Source organism: Idiotropiscis lumnitzeri, chromosome 2 (assembly GCF_059441095.1).
Source record: "Idiotropiscis lumnitzeri isolate Australia: NSW breed Sydney's pygmy pipehorse chromosome 2, RoL_Ilum_1.0, whole genome shotgun sequence".
Taxonomy (NCBI): Eukaryota; Metazoa; Chordata; class Actinopteri; order Syngnathiformes; family Syngnathidae; genus Idiotropiscis; species Idiotropiscis lumnitzeri.
In genome coordinates, this window is record NC_142392.1 from 16,797,459 (window position 1) to 16,815,962 (window position 18,504).

Sequence of the window (18,504 nt, forward strand, 5' to 3'; positions counted from 1 at the left end):
TGGCCTCACAGAACCTTTTTGCTAACCAGTTAGTTAAACACCTCCACACAATCAGTCACTGACGCCAGGATGGGTTTAGACCTTCTCTTTATATGGCAGGTGTGAAACTGAAACAAACACATCACAGCGGCACAGTCAGTGGCACAGTCAGCAATGCAAATAGTTCACATCCTAATTTGCGATTTACAAACTCTACGAATTAACATCAATCAATGGTTAAATATTTGGAAAACACTTACAGGGAATGCCGTTTTATGGACTTAAGCATCAGACACAACCTAACTGCTACTTGGCTTCGTGTATAACAGACTTTGTGTGAGCAGGGAGCGCTTGTTCTCGCGCTGACTTTTGACACTCTCTTAAAGGGACAGTGCACCACCAAACTGGGACTGAAAGGGGGATGGCATGCAACAGTCTCTTCACTATAAACAATTGAAAAAATAATAACGGCCAAAACACTCCCCGTCTGGTATCTTAAGGATACCACATAACTTAAGTACCACCCGAACATAGCAAGACCATCTCTGAAATTGGTCGAAAATAGTTTCTAACAGTCTCTTGGGAAGCAACTTCAACTTCAGCCTTCCGGATGATCCCATCTTCACTGGGAACAGTCTTTATTATTACGCCCATTGGCCACTCATGTCTTCTTGTTTGTTTATCCTTGAGAAGAATAACATCTTCTTCCTTAATGTTGGTTGATTTGTGATGCCATTTCTGCCTAGACTGGAGGCAGCTCAAATATTCCTTACGCCACCGGCTCCAAAAGTTGTCCGCAAGGAACTGAACACGTTTCCAATGGCTTTTCAACATGTCCTTCTCGCCGACGTTATCACAGATCTGAGGAGCTGCCTGCGTTTTTTGTGTCAGCAGCATCGCAGGTGACAAGATGTGAGGATTTTCTGGGTCTGACGATACTGGCAACAAAGGGCGTGCATTTATGATGGCCATTACTTCTGCAAGAAATGTAGTTAGGATTTCATGAGTCAGTTGCACATGGTCAGCCTGCATGAGCATGTTGTCAAGTATCCGGCGAGCCACTCCGATCATCCGTTCCCACGCTCCTCCCATATGGGACGAATGTGGTGGGTTAAATATCCACTTGCACCTTTGGTCTGGCAGATAATTTTGTATCTTTTCTTCCTCCGATGTTGTTGTCATTTCCTTGTGAGCACCAACAAAGTTCGTGCCGCAATCGGAACGTAACAGCTTTGCGGGTCCACGCAGAGCAAAGAAGCGCCTCAATGCATTGATAAAACTTGAAGAGCTTATTTCCTCCACGACTTCAATATGGACTGCTCTTGTACATAAACATGTGAAGAGTACTGCCCATCTTTTACTATTCGCTTGCCCCCCTCTTGTTCGTCTTGCAGTTACCTCCCATGGGCCAAACATGTCCACTCCCACATAGGAGAAAGGGGGTTCCATTTTGAGTCTGTCAGCGGGCAAATCGCTCATTATTTGTTCCTCAAATTTCCCTCTCTATCTTTTGCATGTCACACATTTAATAATAACTTTACCAATACATCGTTTTCCTCCGATGATCCAGAAGCCACCTTCTCGAACAGCGTCTTCGGTGAAATGCCTGCTTTGATGGTTCACCTTCTCATGGTGATGGCGCACTAGGAGGATAGTGCAGTGGTGTCTGCCTGGCAAAATTATGGGGTTTGTTTCTTTAACTCCCAGCTCTGCACGAGAAATTCGACCTCCAACTCTTAATAGCTTATCTTTGCCAATGAGGGGGTTCAGCTTCAGGAGTGGACTATTTTTAGAAAGATTCCGTTTCTCAGAGATGCATTGCATTTCGTCTGCATATGTTTCAAGCTGTAGATTTCTAATGATTACAGTCTCTGCTTGTTCTAACAGTTCAGGGGAGATAGCGGTTTTACAGATGTGCCATCCAGAGCACTTTGTGGTGGTTGTAGGCTGAGAGAAGCATCGGGCAATATGAATAAGGTGTGACATGGCTCTCTTAAGTGACTTCCATGTGGAGAAACGCTCCAAACAATTTGAACTCAGTGCAACTTTAGTGATGCTTGTGCAAAGTGTCTGTACCTCTGGGCGGACCTCTGTGTCATTGTCGGGGTCCAGCAAGTCAAATCCTTGTTGCTCCAACTGGATCTCGGGAGAACGCTGAAGAAAGGATGGGCCCGTGAACCACATTGTGTTTTTTAGTGCAGCAGCTGGAACTGATCGTGAACCATAATCAGCAGGATTGTGGTCTGTCGCGACATAATGCCATTGTTCAGGAGTGGTTGACTCTCTGATGCGGCGGACACGGTTGTTTACATACACATAAAAGCGCCTGGACTGGTTGTGGATATAACCAAGGACAACTTTACTATCTGTGTAGAAACTGATTTTGTCTATCGAGTGATCGATTTCATCACATATAACTTCTGCCATTTCAATTGCCATTACTGCGGCACAAAGTTCAAGCCTAGGCACAGTTAGCTCTGGCTGTGGGGCAAGTCGTGCTTTCCCTAGGACAAATCCAACCTCTGTCGTGAGAGATAATAGAATTACGCTTTTTTGAATTTTGATGACGTCATAGCCCCGCCTACAGAATTACGATTTTGTCTCGTTTTCCCCGCCTACAGAATTACGCTTTTGTCCAAAATGGCCGCTATCCCCGCCCCTGTGTTAAAACTATCCAATCTCCAGCCACCTATTTAAAAATATTTACATATTCCCTGCCCTTGAAGGTTTAATACCACGCCTACAGAATTACGCTTTTGTCGAAGTGGGCCCCGCCTACAGAATTACGCTTTTTGTCATTGTGATGACGTTGTGTGTGTGTGTGTGTGTGTGGGCCAAGGGCCCCGCCTACAGAATTACGCTTTTTGTCATTGTGATGACGTTGTGTGTGTGATTGGGAGGGGGGCTTGGCCCCCCTCCCAAACTGTATGCTTCTTATGTTAAAAACAATGTGTTCCCTGCGTGCGTGCGTCCCCAACCCAAACTGTACTTATGTTATTCATATTTTAATATCTGAAGTATATAAAGCATCCAATGCAATGTTCTATTTAAATAAATAAAACCAAATGAAATAAGTGAAATAATATGAGTTGAGAAGAGCAGGCGTTGTTTTTACCTTTGAATAAGATGTTTATTCGGTGGATATAGGTCATCCATATTTAAATATCTGAAGTATATAAAGCATCCAATGAAATGAGCTATATCTAATTAAATAATGTAGATGTATAAAATTAAATTAAACGAGTGAAATAATATGAGTTGAGAAGAGCAGGCGTTGTTATTACCTTTGAATAATATGTTTATTCGGTTGATATTTGCCCTTTTTGCAAACATGTCTGGACATATTCCCAGCGACATAAGTTTAAACATGGTATTGTGCAGGCTTGGGGGGTTGTCCGGGCAAGACGCCGGCCATAGACACCCTCCAAGCCTGCAGCAGCCTCAAGGTGTTTCAAAAGATAGTGAGTGGCGACATCCTGTCGACATCCGGGCGACCGTGGGCATCCGGGCGACCACCCTCCTCCTTCTTACCTTTTTGTAAAATCTGCCGAGTCATGTTTACTTGTCTGGACATGTATCTGTTGGCTACATTTGGCCAATCGAACCACGCCATTTAACCCTCCCCCGGTCTCAAACCAGTATAAGTAAAGCCCAAGTCACGCTCTGCACAGACAAGACAATTTTTCCAGCTCGTGAAAGAAATGAAGACGTGTAGACCAAGACGTCATCTGGGCGTGAACAGCAAGGCCCGAAGGGTGACAACCATCGCCGCACCTGATCATATTGACAACAACATTGCAGAAATCTCTTCAGGTAAACGATGCAATTAATCTTTAACTATATAGCTTTCTAATATTTAATCATGGTATCTTTGTATTACAGATAGCGGTGTGGATGAACCTACATGCGATCAAGATCTGAATATGGATGTTGTGGAAACCTTTACAACTACAAACATGGAACAGGTTGAGACCTCTACAAATGTAGACCAGGATGGACCCTCTACAAAAACAGGCGAGGACCAGACTGTGCCATCATACTCCTTGTGGATGGGGGGCCCAGGAATCTTAGCAAGACCTGTTGCAGCCTCGTACAACAACGGCGAGCCATCGTATTCAGGGTGGAGTCGTCCCGTTTCGCCGACGCCGTCGTCGACACCTCCGATGACCCCCACCTCGTCGGCAGAATCTTCACAAAACGAGAAGGTACAACTGTCCAGTTGGTCCGACCAGGCTGATTCTCCACAAACCACGGAGATCAAGGTTCAGACCGTCAACGACCCTGACCACGGACCAGCACCTATTTCCGAAGATGAGGCAAAACATATGTCATGGGATAATCCTCCTAAGGGATGGATTGATATGGATGTCGTATTAGTTGTTAAGGCGGCTATTATTTACATGGTCAGACGTTTTTTGATAAAGTATCACAAAAAAAGGGGTTGTTTGCATAGCTATAGATACCTATGCAATTGTTATTATCTAAGACTGCACTATGACCGCATCATGCCCATCCTTTGCGGTAAAAAGTTTTTACCATGTATCCACTACTTGTTGGATTTGTGTTCTGTAAAAGCGGATAAAGAAACAGTCAAGCGAATTGCAGAGATCTTAATGGTGGATTTAGCACTCGTAAAGGACTTACCGGACCGCCTTAAAGCGGATGAGCCCATATGTTTTATGATATATCGTGATCAACTTGATACTTTCGAAGAATATCTTATAGAAAATATTAACTTTGAATAAAAAATGGGTAATGTCTTCAGAAAATTATCGTTTTTTGGCTATAGAAGCCAAGGGTGGGCAGATATAATAAATAGAGCAATTACATATAACCCCGATGATAAAGACCCTTTCATTGAAAATTTTTTATTGTTTATGCAAAAAGTGCGTGCCATGTCTTTAACAATTTTTCAGGAGCCTTGGGAATTGTTTGTGCAACATGTCATATTTTTGAGTCGCTCGGGATTGATCGACACGTTTCAAAATATTTTGGAAAATTGGGAAAATGCGATAAGTGTAGGACATGTACTTACCATACTCACGCTGTTTAACGATGTGATAAGATACCGTCTCCGTCATCAACAACCTGTGGATCTCGCGCACGAATTGAAGCTGTTTGAAGACCTGTTAGAATCAAAAGTTAATCCATCTGTTTTAACCCTGACCTATAGACTTTTTACATCTTAGAGAATCCTTATCACGTGTAACCATACTTAACCTTCTTTCAATAAAAAAATGGATGTTTTTAAAAAGATGCTTTTGTGTCTGTGTGTTTAGATAAATAGCGATGTGATGTTTGTCACTAAATCATAAACCGTCATGAGCGTTAAGCGGTGGTTGAAAAAACTGTACTACGACCCCGCTCATCCAGCCAGCTTTGGAGGTGTAGAACGCCTTCATTTAGCTGCGTCGGAGAAAATGGGTCAAAAAGTGACGCGTCATAAAGTCAAGGATTTTTTATCTTCGCAAGATGCATACACCTTGCACAAACCAGCACGAATTCATTTCCCTAGGAACAGAGTTTTTGTGTCCAGTCCTATGAATCAATTCCAAGCCGATCTATGTGATATGCAAGCTCTGACCGAGTACAACGATGGTTTTAAATACCTACTCACAATCATCGATGTGTTCTCAAAACGAGCGTATGCCCGTGTGCTGATGAACAAGACGGGGCCAGAAGTTGTTCGAGCCTTTGAGTCGGTCTTATCCTTTAGCGGCATCCCTAAAAAGTTACAAACAGACAAGGGGAAGGAGTTCTTCAACACGCAATTTCAGAGGTTGATGAAAAAACACAATATTAATCATTTTGCAACAGCCAGTGATTTGAAAGCCTCGGTGGTCGAAAGGTTGAATCGAACTTTAAAAACTCGAATGTGGCGATATTTCACCGCCAACAACACACGTCGTTATATCGACGTATTACAAGATTTAATCGATAGTTACAATGAAAGTTATCATACAAGTATAAAAATGAAACCTAACCAAGTCACACCAGATAACACATGGCTTGTCTTCCAAAACTTGTACGGCAACATACCCTCTGGGGGTAGTGATAGAATAAAAATGATATTTAAACAAGGAGATCTCGTTAGAATATCAAAAGTGCGAGGTGTGTTTGACAAGAAATATGAACAGAGTTTTACAGACGAGTTATTTACGATAGCGGAGTGTGTACCGCGTTTTCCACCTGTTTACAAGCTTAAAGACTACGACGGTGAAATAGTGCAAGGAACTTTTTATGCACACGAGCTCCAGAAAGTCACGATATCCAAGGATCAAATCTTTCAAGTGGAGAAGATTATCAAACGGCGTAAAGTCGGCGGACAGAAACAGTTTCTCATACGTTGGAAGGGCTGGCCTGTAAAATATGACAGTTGGGTCCCCGCTACACAAGTCGTCGACGTATAAATAAGAAGCTTTACAACGAATCTCGACATTTGCCAACATGGATCCGAATCTTGAAGGGGGGTTTTACGTCACCTTACCCTCCAATGCAAGTTCTGATGTGTATGTAGACAATACGATAGCTGAATACAGAGTGAATCTGGCTCATCATATCGATCTCGAAGGTAATTGGGAAGTAGCTCTGAGTGAAATATCGTACCCCCATACATGGTTCAACGTGTCTGAAGATCAAGCATCTTTTGACTATGTAGATGCATGGGAAAACGGTGAACCAGCACCAGGTGCTTTGGCACCTCGATACCTTGATGAAAACAAATTCACCATCAAATCCTTAAGCCTATCGGCTGGGTACTATGATAATATTATGAAAATAGGACAAGATGTGGAAGCGCTCCTCAAAAACATCCATCCGGAAATCCTTGTTGTATACCATTTGTTAAAGGGGAGATTTTTCTGGGGAGGGAATGGTCATTACAGGATACGCTTTCGTCCCCCATTAGCCTACATTTTTGGGACGTTACCCGATGAATGGATTACCTGCGGACCCCGATGGACAGCGAGCCAACATCCCGCGGATATAAAAGCGGGGTTGTACCATCTATATGTTTATACAGACGTGGTGTATCATCAGGCTGTGGGTGACGCTTTTGCTCCGCTCTTGAGAATTATACCTATCGAAGATAAGCACGGTGACATTGTATTTAAAACCTTTAATCCTCTTTATTACATGCCAGTTAGTAGAAGGCATATTGAGGATATAAGAATCGAAGTTAAGACGGATCAGAATCAACCCGTGGAATTTACACACGGTAAAGTTATCGTTACTCTACACTTTAGACCCAGATAGAAAAATGGTTGTGTTGGAGACGCATCATGACCTTTACCGTTTTGTCGATTATTACGAAAACCAAGCGGGTGGCTCATTATCAGGTTTTCAAGGATTACCTGTCCAATACGGGCGTGGATTGGGATCAATCTTTGCCAAATTATTTCGTTTTGTGAGTCCATTAATCAGAAGAGGGTTCAGTGGTGCCAGACCGCACCTGCAAACGGCTGCGAAAATCATTGCAACAGATGTAGCCGGTCGTGTGTTAGAACGAATACAACGTAAGGCGGAGCCTCAAGAAGGTTCGGGATTAATGGTTCTGGCACGAAGACCTGCAAAACGACCCGTAGGACAGCGTCTGAGACAACCTAAAAAACGCAAACGAGTGTCCAGGAAGAAATCAGTCAAGAAAAGGAGACGGCGAAGAAACACCGGGGATATTTTCTCTTAACCAAAATTGACCGTTAGGGTTATTCATCATGGCTCTTTTGCATCACAAGTCAGCAGAGTGCACCCTAACTGAACTGGATTTATTTAGTCCACCCATGACACAACTATCAATCGAACAAAGTCAATATGTGGAAATGTTACCTATCTCGGCTCTCACCGATGATGGTCCTGTGGAGTTTTTCATACCTGGAGAAGGATCCAAATATCTCGACCTCTCAGACACCCTGCTTCAGCTGCACCTGAGGGTACTCAACAGAGATGGTAGCATTTTACCCACAGATCAACGAGTCGGTATTATTAATTATCCTTTGAATACAATCTTCTCACAAGTGGATGTAACATTAGGCGACAGGTTGATCTCGCAATCTAGCGCAACCCATCCATACAGAGCTATGATAGAGACGTTGTTAAACTTTTCAGAAGCCTCTCTAAGAAGCCAATTCACAGCGGCTATGTTTTACAAAGATACATCAGGGCATATGGATTCAACAGTCTTAACGGGGGATGCTGTTAACAAAGGATTACTGCGCAGAGCAGAATATGTGTTGGGTTCCCGAACATTCACCGTGATAGGACCTCTACACGCCGACATATTTTTTTGTGAGAGACATCTTCTCAATAACGTGGATCTACGAGTGAAACTCATCAAAGCCAACGACCAATTTTGTTTTATGAGCCCTCCCGATGTGAACTACCATCTGAAAATCGTGGGCGCTTCCCTCTTTGTGAAAAGAGTCGCCGTTTCACCAGCCATCTCTATCGGTCATGCTGCGGCTCTCAACAAAGAAAATGCTTTGTATCCGTTATCAAGAATTAATGTGAAAACTTATTCCATCCCGCAACATTCCAGAACCTGTCAACAAGATAATCTTTTCCTCGGTCATACACCTCGATATGTGGTGTTAGGTCTTGTAAATCACAACGCCTTTGTGGGCAGAAAAGATTTGAATCCATTTAATTTCGCTCATCATCATTTGGAATATTTAGCGCTCTGCCAAGAGGGGAGACAGATACCAGCCAAAGCTTTCCAGCCCCAATTTAATGCAGGAAACGCCGTTCGAGAATTTCATAACCTGTTTACATCGACAGGAAGACATTTGAAAGATTTACCTCTTTGCATCAACAGGGAGGATTTTTCCGGTGGATATGCGCTGTATGTTTTTAACTTAAACCCCAACGATGATTCAGGAGCTCTCGCACCTGTCTCCAGCGGAAGTTTGAGGTTAGAAATGAGATTTAGACTCCCACTCCCTCACACAACCACACTTATTGTGTACGCCTGCTACGATTCCATCCTGGAAATAAATTCAAAACGACAGGTATTAGTGGATTATTACTGATGAACGGGAAAGAGCTGGAGCAACTCATGAAACGTCTACAAGGGCGTTTATTTGGAGGTGTTTACGCTTCGGATGAAATAAATTCGCTGCAGCCTAACCCCCCAATCTTCTACATCGTCAACACACATCCTCGACACTTACCCGGTGAACACTGGCTGGCTCTGACGTTGGAAAAAGATGGAACCAGTACTTTTTTTGACGCTTTTGGATTTCCTCCTGAATTTCAATATTATCCGCAAACCATTAACTCTTTTTTGAAAAAACATTCCGATCGTATTTTGTATCATAACAGACGGTGAACACTGGCTGGCTCTGACGTTGGAAAAAGATGGAACCAGTACTTTTTTTGACGCTTTTGGATTTCCTCCTGAATTTCAATATTATCCGCAAACCATTAACTCTTTTTTGAAAAAACATTCCGATCGTATTTTGTATCATAACAGACGTCTACAACACGAGCTATCAATCACCTGTGGTCAACATTGTGTCTATTATTTAACACATAGAGGCTGTGGTTTGAGTTATCAGGATGTGTTAACATGCTATAAGGATGATGTGTTAAAGAATGATGCCATGGTAACTAGTTTTGTAAAGCATTATCAAACCTGTGCAGAAAAGACATGTGCCGGTCAAGCGGCATGTTCTTTTAAAAAATTTCAAACCTGTCATTGTCTGTAATCATTTAAAATGTATTTTATTGAATAAAAACACATGTATAAACATACAAAGGTTTTAGATTTTTCATTAAAACTTATGAAGAGGAATACCCCACCCACTTTACAGGGGCGGGTCTTTTTCTATTAGTTTTTTTCTTCTTCCTAATGGATGTCCTCTTGTTTGTGTCATCATCAGAGCTTAACGAACCTCGGAGTTTCAACCGTCTGAATTCGTCACGGGCGTGAGGGTTGACGATGGTGGTCTCCGGAATATTGAGTTCGTGTAGAGTGTGAAGAAACTCCTTCCAGCCTCTAGGGGTTCGAGTCGCGATGTTTTTACTCGTCAAAGTAATCTGCCTGAGTAAATCGGTCATGTGAGATCCTTTTATAGGCTTATCTTGAAACATGAATTCATGACGAGGGGTCCAGCTTCTATCAGCATCCTTAAGTTTTCTCAAAACATAGTCTGCGTTTTTCCGATAACGCGTTGGAATGTTATGCAGAATATCGAACCAGGGTTCGATTTCATTCCCCACCATTTTGTCTTGTACCTCAACATTCGAAATCTTTGAAGGGTTCAAAACCTCAGGGGTTAGAGACACGGTCAGAGGTCGTTCTTCCTTTTCACCTTGTTTGAGAAGGCTTAAATAACGATGAAGTAAAGACTGATACCTTGTTATTTTTTCATGAGGGGACAAGGATTGATCTTCCAAAACTGCCTTCATCTTCACATCCATGTCCTGTTCGGCAGTTTGTCTGATGGTAGGTTCGGGTTTTTTCAGACGTTCCAGTTGTTGTGGTGTGAGAAGAAACATTTTCTGGGCTGTTTTCAAACTCATGATGGCTAGTTTTTGTTGATTAACCCACCCAAAAGATTACCTAGGAAGGGTACAACTGTTCCCAACAGAGGAAGAATAAATCCACCCCTTTGAGTCAAAAAGGCGCGTTTTTTCTTAAGACTTGTTTTTTTACGTGCCAATAGTCTAATAATTTTCTTTTGTTTTTTTAATTTCTTAAACTGTGAAGGTGAAAGCGGTATATGACCCTTTAATAGATTGAAAGCAATTTCACAGAGGACCTTGATCAAAGAAGGTGGACCTCTGGTTAGTATGTCTTTACGTCTCTTAGCCGTGGCTTGAAACAGGTTCCTGAGTTGCGGAGCGTTTGTTTTTAAAAGCTTGGACATGTCAATTTTTGGAAATGTAGACGGTAGGCCACTGATCAGGAAGTACACCCGTTCTCAAACGGTATTGTTCTGGACATGTGGGTGTTAAATCCACCAATAAATACCCATGAGCGTCTTTGGTGGCATCTTCAAAACTTTCTAAAAAATAATTTTTCTTCGTAGGGAATATCTGATTAGCCAAAATACTGGTTTGTAATTTATCCCGAGGATTTTTGAACAAGACCATGTAATTACTATTTAGACTAATAGTACGACTGTATTTACCTTGGTGGAATACATTCTGAGTTAACAATATGACGCTCATATTTCTATGATGCCTATATTGGGTAAAGATTTTCACCACTTCAGGATGGTCCGATGCTTGGAAGATCAGATCATCAAGGATGATTAGATGAGTCTGGTGTAACGGGAACAAGGCTTCGTCATCAAAAGATTCTGGGAGAGGATCGTCTGACATGCGAACCGTCTCATATATATTTACATTTTCCCCCACCACTTCCAATTGAACCATATCCCCAGGCAATACGTTCGATAATGCGTGATCCATCTGTTCATTTATCGAGCCCATGATAGCGGTGTAAAATGCTGGAAAATCAGTTTCTTCGCCGTCTCCTTTTCTTGACTGATTTCTTCTTGGACACGCGTTTGCGTTTTTTAGGCTCTCTCAACCTTTGTCCGATGGGTCTTTTTGCAGGTCTTCGTGCCAGAACCATTAAACCCGAACCTTCTTGAGGCTCCGCCTTACGGTTTATTCGTTCTAACACCCGACCGGCTACATCTGTTGCAATGTTTTTCGCAGCCGTTTGCAGGTGAGGTCTGGCAACGCTGAACCCTCTTTTGATTAATGGACTCACAAAACGAAATAATTTGGCAAAGATTGAACCCAATCCACGCCCATATTGGACCGGTAATCCATGAAAACCTGATAACGACCCACCCGCTTGGTTTTCGTAATAATCGACAAAACGGTAAAGATCATGATGCGTATCCAATACAACCATTTTTCTATCTGGGTCTAAAGTGCAGAGTAGCGATAACTTTACCGCGTGTAAATCCCACGGGTTGATTCTGATCCGTCTTAACTTCGATTCTTATATCCTCAATATGCTTCCTACTAACAGGCATGTAATAAAGAGGATTAAAGGCTTTAAATACAATGTCACCGTGATTATCATCGATGGGTATCGTTCTCAAGAGCGGAGCGAAAGCGTCACCCACAGCCTGATGATACACCACGTCTGTATAAACATATAGATGGTACATCCCCGCTTTTATATCCGCAGGATGTTGGCTCGCTGTCCACTGGGGTCCGCAGGTAACCCATTCATCGGGTAACGCCCCAAAAATGTAGGCTAACGCGGGACGAAAGCGTATCTTGTAATGACCATTCCCTGCCCAGAAAAATCTCTCCTTTAAATAATGGTATACAACATGGATTTCCGGATGGATCTTTTTGAGGAGCGCTTCCACATCTTGTCCTATTTTCTTAATATTATCGTAGTACCCAGCCGACAGGCTTAAGGATTTGATGGTGAATTTGTTTTCATCATAGTAAAGAGGTGCCAAAGCACCTGGTGTTGGTTCACCGTTTTCCCATGCATCTACATAGTCAAAAGATGCTTGATCTTCAGGCACGTTGAACCATGTATGGGGGTAGGATATTTCACTCAGAGCTACTTCCCAATTACCTTCGAGATCGATATGATGAGCCAGATTCACTCTGTATTCAGCTATCGTATTGTCTACATACACATCAGAACTTGCATTGGAGGGTAAGGTGACGTAAAACCCCCCTTCAAGATTCGGATCCATGTTGGTAAATGTCGAGATTCGTTGTAAAGCTTCTTATTTATACGTCGACGACTTGTGTACCGGGGACCCAACTGTCATATTTTACAGGCCAGCCCTTCCAACGTATGAGAAACTGTTTCTGTCCGCCGACTTTACGCCGTTTGATAATCTTCTCCACTTGAAAGATTTGATCCTTGGATATCGTGACTTTCTGGAGCTCGTGTGCATAAAAAGTTCCTTGCACTATTTCACCGTCGTAGTCTTTAAGCTTGTAAACAGGTGGAAAACGCGGTACACACTCCGCTATCGTAAATAACTCGTCTGTAAAACTCTGTTCATATTTCTTGTCAAACACACCGCGCACTTTTGATATTCTAACGAGATCTCCTTGTTTAAATATCATTTTTATTCTATCACTACCCCCAGAGGGTATGTTGCCGTACAAGTTTTGGAAGACAAGCCATGTGTTATCTGGTGTGACTTGGTTAGGTTTCATTTTTATACTTGTATGATAACTTTCATTGTAACTATCGATTAAATCTTGTAATACGTCGATATAACGACGTGTGTTGTTGGCGGTGAAATATCGCCACATTCGAGTTTTTAAAGTTCGATTAAACCTTTCGACCACCGAGGCTTTCAAATCACTGGCTGTTGCAAAATGATTAATATTGTGTTTTTTCATCAACCTCTGAAATTGCGTGTTGAAGAACTCCTTCCCCTTGTCTGTTTGTAACTTTTTAGGGATGCCGCTAAAGGATAAGACCGACTCAAAGGCTCGAACAACTTCTGGCCCCGTCTTGTTCATCAGCACACGGGCATACGCTCGTTTTGAGAACACATCGATGATTGTGAGTAGGTATTTAAAACCATCGTTGTACTCGGTCAGAGCTTGCATATCACATAGATCGGCTTGGAATTGATTCATAGGACTGGACACAAAAACTCTGTTCCTAGGGAAATGAATTCGTGCTGGTTTGTGCAAGGTGTATGCATCTTGCGAAGATAAAAAATCCTTGACTTTATGACGCGTCACTTTTTGACCCATTTTCTCCGACGCAGCTAAATGAAGGCGTTCTACACCTCCAAAGCTGGCTGGATGAGCGGGGTCGTAGTACAGTTTTTTCAACCACCGCTTAACGCTCATGACGGTTTATGATTTAGTGACAAACATCACATCGCTATTTATCTAAACACACAGACAGACACAAAAGCATCTTTTTAAAAACATCCATTTTTTATTGAAAGAAGGTTAAGTATGGTTACACGTGATAAGGATTCTCTAAGATGTAAAAAGTCTATAGGTCAGGGTTAAAACAGATGGATTAACTTTTGATTCTAACAGGTCTTCAAACAGCTTCAATTCGTGCGCGAGATCCACAGGTTGTTGATGACGGAGACGGTATCTTATCACATCGTTAAACAGCGTGAGTATGGTAAGTACATGTCCTACACTTATCGCATTTTCCCAATTTTCCAAAATATTTTGAAACGTGTCGATCAATCCCGAGCGACTCAAAAATATGACATGTTGCACAAACAATTCCCAAGGCTCCTGAAAAATTGTTAAAGACATGGCACGCACTTTTTGCATAAACAATAAAAAATTTTCAATGAAAGGGTCTTTATCATCGGGGTTATATGTAATTGCTCTATTTATTATATCTGCCCACCCTTGGCTTCTATAGCCAAAAAACGATAATTTTCTGAAGACATTACCCATTTTTTATTCAAAGTTAATATTTTCTATAAGATATTCTTCGAAAGTATCAAGTTGATCACGATATATCATAAAACATATGGGCTCATCCGCTTTAAGGCGGTCCGGTAAGTCCTTTACGAGTGCTAAATCCACCATTAAGATCTCTGCAATTCGCTTGACTGTTTCTTTATCCGCTTTTACAGAACACAAATCCAACAAGTAGTGGATACATGGTAAAAACTTTTTACCGCAAAGGATGGGCATGATGCGGTCATAGTGCAGTCTTAGATAATAACAATTGCATAGGTATCTATAGCTATGCAAACAACCCCTTTTTTTGTGATACTTTATCAAAAAACGTCTGACCATGTAAATAATAGCCGCCTTAACAACTAATACGACATCCATATCAATCCATCCCTTAGGAGGATTATCCCATGACATATGTTTTGCCTCATCTTCGGAAATAGGTGCTGGTCCGTGGTCAGGGTCGTTGACGGTCTGAACCTTGATCTCCGTGGTTTGTGGAGAATCAGCCTGGTCGGACCAACTGGACAGTTGTACCTTCTCGTTTTGTGAAGATTCTGCCGACGAGGTGGGGGTCATCGGAGGTGTCGACGACGGCGTCGGCGAAACGGGACGACTCCACCCTGAATACGATGGCTCGCCGTTGTTGTACGAGGCTGCAACAGGTCTTGCTAAGATTCCTGGGCCCCCCATCCACAAGGAGTATGATGGCACAGTCTGGTCCTCGCCTGTTTTTGTAGAGGGTCCATCCTGGTCTACATTTGTAGAGGTCTCAACCTGTTCCATGTTTGTAGTTGTAAAGGTTTCCACAACATCCATATTCAGATCTTGATCGCATGTAGGTTCATCCACACCGCTATCTGTAATACAAAGATACCATGATTAAATATTAGAAAGCTATATAGTTAAAGATTAATTGCATCGTTTACCTGAAGAGATTTCTGCAATGTTGTTGTCAATATGATCAGGTGCGGCGATGGTTGTCACCCTTCGGGCCTTGCTGTTCACGCCCAGATGACGTCTTGGTCTACACGTCTTCATTTCTTTCACGAGCTGGAAAAATTGTCTTGTCTGTGCAGAGCGTGACTTGGGCTTTACTTATACTGGTTTGAGACCGGGGGAGGGTTAAATGGCGTGGTTCGATTGGCCAAATGTAGCCAACAGATACATGTCCAGACAAGTAAACATGACTCGGCAGATTTTACAAAAAGGTAAGAAGGAGGAGGGTGGTCGCCCGGATGCCCACGGCTGCCCATCGATCGACAGGATGTCGCCACTCACTATCTTTTGAAACACCTTGAGGCTGCTGCAGGCTTGGAGGGTGTCTATGGCCGGCGTCTTGCCCGGACAACCCCCCAAGCCTGCACAATAACATGTTTAAACTTATGTCGCTGGGAATATGTCCAGACATGTTTGCAAAAAGGGCAAATATCAACCGAATAAACATATTATTCTAAGGTAATAACAACGCCTGCTCTTCTCAACTCATATTATTTCACTCGTTTAATTTAATTTTATACATCTACATTATTTAATTAAATATAGCTCATTTCATTGGATGCTTTATATACTTCAGATATTTAAATATGGATGACCTATATCCACCGAATAAACATCTTATTCAAAGGTAAAAACAACGCCTGCTCTTCTCAACTCATATTATTTCACTCGTTTAATTTAATTTTATACATCTACATTATTTAATTAGATATAGCTCATTTCATTGGATGCTTTATATACTTCAGATATTTAAATATGGATGACCTATATCCACCGAATAAACATCTTATTCAAAGGTAAAAACAACGCCTGCTCTTCTCAACTCATATTATTTCACTCGTTTAATTTAATTTTATTTAATTAGATATAGCTCATTTCATTGGATGCTTTATATACTTCAGATATTTAAATATGAATAACATAAGTACAGTTTGGGTTGGGGACGCACGCACGCAGGGAACACATTGTTTTTAACATAAGAAGCATACAGTTTGGGAGGGGGGCCAAGCCCCCCTCCCAAACACACACACAACGTCATCACAATGACAAAAAGCGTAATTCTGTAGGCGGGGCCCTTGGCCCACACACACACACACACACACAGACACACAACGTCATCACAATGACAAAAAGCGTAATTCTGTAGGCGGGGCCCACTTCGACAAAAGCGTAATTCTGTAGGCGTGGTATTAAACCTTCAAGGGGCAGGGAATATGTAAATATTTTTAAATAGGTGGCTGGAGATTGGATAGTTTTAACACAGGGGCGGGGATAGCGGCCATTTTGGACAAAAGCGTAATTCTGTAGGCGGGGACAACGAGACAAAAGCGTAATTCTGTAGGCGGGGCTATGACGTCATCAAAATTTAAAAAAGCGTAATTCTATTATCTCTAGTGTGGTCTGCCATCTGCAAGAAACGTACCATCGCAGAGCCACATTTCATGACATTGTGGAGTTTGTGGAGAAGCAAGTTAAGATTGCAAGTGATCCTCTCTTTGGAGATATACAAGATTTGCCTGCAACAGTAAAAAGAGAGTTTAGAGGTGTGACATTTCGGACTGGTACGAAAGCTAAAGGGAGTAGCTTTGCCACTACAATAGCAAATGTGGAAAAGAAAATGGAGCCTGTAAATAAAATGGAGAAGAACTTACCTGTAAAGGCATGCTTGTTTTGTGGAGCTGGACATTCTTTGGATGTTTGCCTTCTATTGGATAAAAAGACGCAAGTTGAAAAGATGTCTTTTTTGAAGGAAAAAGGAATGTGCTTTGGTTGTTTGTGCATTGGGCACAGAAGCAGAGAATGCAAAGGACGTTTGGTGTGTAGAGTATGCAATAAGAAGCACCCTACCTTGTTGCAGATTTATTCCCAAACGAAGCAAATAAGTTCAACACAGGCCGATGTTGATTTAGAAAGTGTCAGAGACGGACGGTGCTGTGGTGTCAATTCAGTCCAGTGGCTTGACTGGGACCAGTAAACAGGACTATGTGTTATCAATACTACCCGTCCAGGTGAAATCCAAAAGAGGTAACAAAACTTTGTCTTCTGTTGGGTACAGAGGCGCGCAGAACAGTGTTGAGAGGGCTTTTGTACTAGATCTCCTGTGAGGAATAAATCGGCTCCTTTCTGAAGTTGCCGGCTTCCTGGTCGTCTTACTCTCAAAACGAGCGCGCATAATTGTTGGATGAATGTTGGTCATGTTTGGTTAATCATTAATGGAGTCAGATAATTCATTCGAATAATTTGGTAAAAGTTATGCTACAGACTTAGAGTTAAATTCCAACGGCACCAAGAGAACAAAAATAATGTACTTGCTTATGAGGAAAGGTGAACAAATTCAAAATCTTTGACTTAAACAAACTTGTGAAACATTGTCTATTCAAGACATGAGAGAGGCAATTGACCTTGAACGCATTTCCCCAAACAACTTAATGTTGTGATGCATATTTTTAACGATAGAAAGTCGTTCTTTACAAAGCAAATGAGAGTAAGACGTGTACAAACCTGCTTTGTGGAGCACAACACGAGGCTGCTTGCAAACTTCGTCCAGCAGTTGAAGATGTTGCTCGTTCTCTTCTTTTATTCCCCAAAGTTCCTCTTTGTACTTGGGTGTCGTTCTTGCACACATTTTCAAACGCCAATCCCAACAAATCCGCACTTGATCTCTGCTTGGCGATAACTCGTGAGCTTCTCTTTGTTCGACGAGACGAATTAAAGATGGCGTCGATTTTTAAAGTAGCGCGGAATGGATTTCCTGCGTGAAAACTGCAGTCTGTTCCGCACGAAATCCGAAGGAACAGGACACACCCCACTGTGATATGATTGGCTGCTGGCCATATGGAGCACTGTCACCGCTCACCGACAGATGTCCCCATTTGCGATGCAAATCATTGTTATCTTCTTCTAAACATTGTAAAAACGTACGATTTGAAAAAAGAAAAAACGAAAGATTTAAACCGTATGCATTTGACCAAACATTTTAGTTCCCAAATATAAACTTGAGAGATGTATTGAATTTTACTTTTGTTGCTGGTTTTGTTAAAACATCTGCCACCATGTCGTCGGTTGGACAGTATTCCAAATGTATTTCCCTATTATTATCAGTTGACATGATAAAATGATACTTTATGTCAACATGTTTGC

The 18,504-nt window shown here is 42.0% G+C and overlaps 3 protein-coding genes across 3 annotated transcripts in view; 2 read left to right on the plus strand and 1 right to left on the minus strand.

Moving 5' to 3' along the window:
* The window catches only part of LOC148341826 (uncharacterized), a 447,376-nt gene that overhangs the window by 399,987 nt on the left and 28,885 nt on the right, over positions 1-18,504 (plus strand). The window lies entirely within an intron of this gene.
* On the plus strand, positions 3,475-5,199 carry LOC148341838 (uncharacterized). Its single transcript, XM_088288625.1, has 2 exons — positions 3,475-3,792; positions 3,862-5,199. Exons 1-2 carry the CDS (start codon positions 3,681-3,683, stop codon positions 4,722-4,724), a joined length of 975 nt encoding a protein of 324 aa, XP_088144751.1. The 5' UTR covers positions 3,475-3,680; the 3' UTR covers positions 4,725-5,199.
* Positions 13,852-16,324, minus strand: LOC148341839 (uncharacterized). Its single transcript, XM_088288851.1, has 2 exons — positions 15,294-16,324; positions 13,852-15,224 (listed from the first exon to the last, which is right to left on the minus strand). Exons 1-2 carry the CDS (start codon positions 15,403-15,405, stop codon positions 14,362-14,364), a joined length of 975 nt encoding a protein of 324 aa, XP_088144977.1. The 5' UTR covers positions 15,406-16,324; the 3' UTR covers positions 13,852-14,361.